This window comes from Macaca fascicularis, chromosome 12, assembly GCF_037993035.2.
Source record: "Macaca fascicularis isolate 582-1 chromosome 12, T2T-MFA8v1.1".
NCBI lineage: Eukaryota > Metazoa > Chordata > Mammalia > Primates > Cercopithecidae > Macaca > Macaca fascicularis.
The window spans coordinates 114099433-114103131 of record NC_088386.1 but is presented as its reverse complement, the minus strand read 5'-3'; the positions used below and the strand labels follow the sequence as shown (position 1 = coordinate 114103131).

The 3699-nt window shown below is 46.7% G+C and overlaps 1 protein-coding gene across 1 annotated transcript; it reads right to left on the bottom strand.

Moving 5' to 3' along the window:
- Nucleotides 1-317: 317 nt before the first annotated feature.
- On the bottom strand, nt 318-1133 carry LOC102142094 (high mobility group protein B1-like). The gene is made up of 2 exons (XM_045368444.3): nt 822-1133; nt 318-527 (listed from the first exon to the last, which is right to left on the bottom strand). The coding sequence occupies exons 1-2, from the start codon at nt 1095-1097 to the stop codon at nt 318-320; spliced, it is 486 nt and encodes a 161-aa protein (XP_045224379.1). The 5' UTR covers nt 1098-1133.
- Between the last annotated feature and the right edge of the window lie 2566 nt (nt 1134-3699).

The following is a 3699-nucleotide window of genomic DNA, read 5'->3' as shown; positions in this document are numbered from 1 at the left end:
TTGGCAGTGTGTTAGCTATACAAAAAAAAAAAAAGACACTGTGCATTTTAAAAACAAATCTTACACAGCCTTACATTTCAATATTTTTCTTTAAAAGGAGTGAGTTTTTTGCAGGGGGGTTAAATGCTTTATAGACAAGAAAAAAAACTGTGCCAGAAGCAACTTATTCATCATCATCTTCTTCATCTTCATCTTTCTCCTCTTCCTTATCCTCTTCATCTTCCTCCTCTTCCTTCTATTTTCTTGCCTTTTTAGCCTTGACACTTCCCTTTTTTTTGCTGCATCAGGCTTTCCTTTAGCTTGATATGCACAATATCCTATTCATATTTTTCCTTCAGCTTCGCAGCGTTCTTTTCATAAGGGTGCTTGTCATCTGCAGCAGTGTCATTCCACATCTCTCCCGGTTTCTTTCCAACATCACCAATGGACAGGCCAGGATGTTCTCCTTTGATTTTTGGGCGATACTCAGAACAGAACAGGAAAAAGGCTGAAGGAGGCCTCTTGGGTGCATTGGGATCCTTGAACTTCTTTTTTTTTTTTTTTTTTTTTTTTTTGAGATGGAGTCTCATGCTGTTGCCCAGGCTGGAGTGCAGTGGCACTATCTCTGCTCACTGCAACCTCTGCCACTTGGGTTCTAGTGGTTCTCCTGCCTCAGCCTACTGGGTGGCTGGGATTACAGGTGCCTGCCACTGCGCCTGGCTGATTTTTGTAGTTTTAGTAGAAAGGCGGTTTCACCATCTTGGCCAGGTAGTCTTGGATTCCTGACCTCGTGATCCACCGGCCTCGCGTACCAAAGTGCCGGAATTACAGGTGTGAGCCACCGAGCCCGGCCTAAACTTTTTTGTCTCCCGTTTAGGAGGGATATAAGTTTTCATTTCTCTTTCATAATGGGCCTTGTCCGCCTTTGGCATATCTTCAAATTTGCCTTTCTCTTTAGCAGTCATGATCTTCCACCTCTCTAGGCACTTCTGAGAAAACTCTGAGAAGTTGACTGAAGCAGCTGGGTGCTGCTGCTTATGCTCCTTCCAACAAGTTTGCACAAAAAATGCATGTGCTGACATTTTGCCTCTCAGCTTCTTAGGATCTCCTTTGCCCATGTTTAGTTATTTTTCCTCAGTGAGGCACAGAGTCGCCCAGTGCCCTTCTGGCTCTCACTTGCCCTGGCGCGGTCTCTATGGAGCTCAATGTACTGCAATGGCTGTGAGAGCAGGAGCCAGACGCAGCCTCCTCATTCCCTCTGCTCTGTAACATTACTCTTCGATAGCTTACTTCGTTAAAGCCAGCAAGGGAGTCTCTCTCGAGCCAGCTAAGATGGAGTATTATATAACATAACGTAATCACAGGAATGCCATCCAGTCACTATTGCCATATAACATATCCTAAACAAGATTCTAACATCTATCACCTTGGCTGTATATCCCAAGTAGCTGGGATTACAGGTGTATGCCATGACAGCTGGCTAATTTTTGTATTTTTAGTAGAGATGGGGGTTCACTATGTTGGTCAGGCTGGTCTAGAACTCCTGACCTCAAGTGATCCACCAACCTCGGCCTCCCAAAGTGCTGGGATTATAGGCATGAGCCACCACTCCCAGCCCACCTTGGCTATCTTCTATTAGAAGCAGGTCACAGGTTCTGCCTCAAGGGGAGAAGATTCTACAAAGGCATGCCTCATTGTGGGTAGGGGGATGCTATTTAGAGTGTGTCTCCCCCAAGTAGAATAAGGGAAAGTGAAATATCACCTATAACATTCAAGTTGCTGGCATGAGCAGGTGGGTGGAAGTTGTGCCATTTGTTGAGACACAGAGCATGTTGGTTGAAGAAAGCTCTTGAGTTCAGTTGCTGTCATTTGAGTTAAGCTGCTCAGGGGCATGAACCATGCCTGTTTTGTTTATCATTCTATATCCAGTGCCTGGTGTAGTTCCTGACACATAGGAGATACATTATAGAATGAATAAATGAAATCTGTAAGATACCCAAGCAGAGATATAGATGAAGCCGACATCTCCTGGATGCCAGTTGTGAGGTGTTGACTGATCGTGCATTTTCAGAATGCATGTGTTTGTGCACCATTGGTGCGTAATGGTGATGAACATGCTGGCTTGGATGAGATGGCCTAGGAAAGAGGGTTCAGGGAAGAGAGCAAAGGTCTTGGGACTGAGCACTGGGAACCCCAGGACTGAGAAGTGAGGCTGGAGAAGAAACATTGGCAAAGAATGCAAAGAGAGGACAGACACAAAACTGGTGCCAAATGCTGCTGGGAAGTGGAGACAAGATTGAGAGGTGTGCCTGGGGGGAACTGGTTTTGGTAGAGTTCCCCACTAAGTGGGGCTCAGTTGCCAACTTAGTGGGTGGAGAAGTGGAGGAGGTAAGGACATGGAAGGCAAGTAGACAACTCTTTCTAGGAGTCTGGCTGAAGGGGAGGAGGGACTGAGTGATAGCTGGAGAGAAATGAGCCATCCACAATTGAGATCATCCAGGTCCTGACTCCAATAGACTGCATCCTGAGGCAGTGGCTGCGGTGTTCTGGACTGGGTCCACCCTCTGGGTCAGAGAGAGAGAGAGAGCACCTTCTCTGCCTAGCTCAAATTCTTGCTTTTATATTATCTTCCTTTTATATTACTGTCTCTGTTATGTTCTTTTTTTTTTTTGGGATGGAGTCTCACTTTGTTGCCCAGGGTGGAGTGCAGTAGCACAATCTTGGCTCACTGCAACCTCTACCTCACAGGTTCAAGTGATCCTCCTTCTTCAACCTCCCGAGTAGCTGGGACTACAGGTGTGCGCCACAATGCCCAGCTAATTTTTGTATTTTTAGTAGAGATGGGGTTTCACTCTGTTGGCCAGGCTGGTTTTGAACTCCCGACCTTAGGTGATCCACCCCCCTGGGCCTCCCAAAGTGCTGGGATCACAAGCGTGAGCCACCACACTAGGTGTTATATTCTTATAATAGTTAGGCTAACATATTTCTTTAAGAAGGTTTAGCTGGGCGCAGTGGCTCACGCCTGTAATCCCAGCACTTTGGGAGGCCGAGACGGGCAGATCACGAGGTCAGGAGATGGAGACCATCCTGGCTAACACAGTGAAACCCTGTCTCTACTAAAAATACAAAAGATTAGCTGGGCATGGTGGTGGGCGCCTGTAGTCCCAGCTACTCAGGAGGCTGAGGCAGGAGAATGGCGTGAGCCCAGGAGGTGGAGCTTGTAGTGAGCCGAGATTGTGCCACTGCACTCCAGTCTGGGCGACAGAATGAGACTCCGTCTCAAAAAAAAAAAGAAGGTTTAAAAGCCACAAATTTGGAGAATATGCTTGGATACCTCTTTCCTCTCCCCTTCCTCCTCCCTTCTCTCCCCAATAATTCTGTCCAGAATGTCCTTCCTTCCCTCCCTTCCTTTTATTTAGAATGAAAGAGACTTGAGAAGTTTTCATTGCTGACTAGGTGAATGCAATAGAGAGGGAAAAGTTGGAAAGAAAGGAAGAAAGAATGATAATGAATAGTGTGAGGCTTCTGAGAAAATGATGAGGATATGGACTCTAGGATGCAGGTGGTGGGACTGGGGGTGGAGTGGCCAAGGGACACCAACTTATTTATGGCAGGAGGAAGGCACGTATGTGTGTGTGTATGTGTGTGTGTGTCTGTGTGTCTGTGTGTCTGCGTGTCAGGTGGGGGCAGTGATAATATCGGTTTGGTTTCAGGAAGCAG

Bases quoted from the DNA above. Each gene is read 5' to 3' on its own strand.
- LOC102142094 (XM_045368444.3), bottom strand. From the start codon at position 1,097: ATGGGCAAAGGAGATCCTAAGAAGCTGAGAGGCAAAATGTCAGCACAT. The intron at 528-821 runs GTGGCTCACACC...AAAAAAAAAAAG, and splicing joins AAAAGTTTAGGCCGGGCTCG to AAGTTCAAGGATCCCAATGC.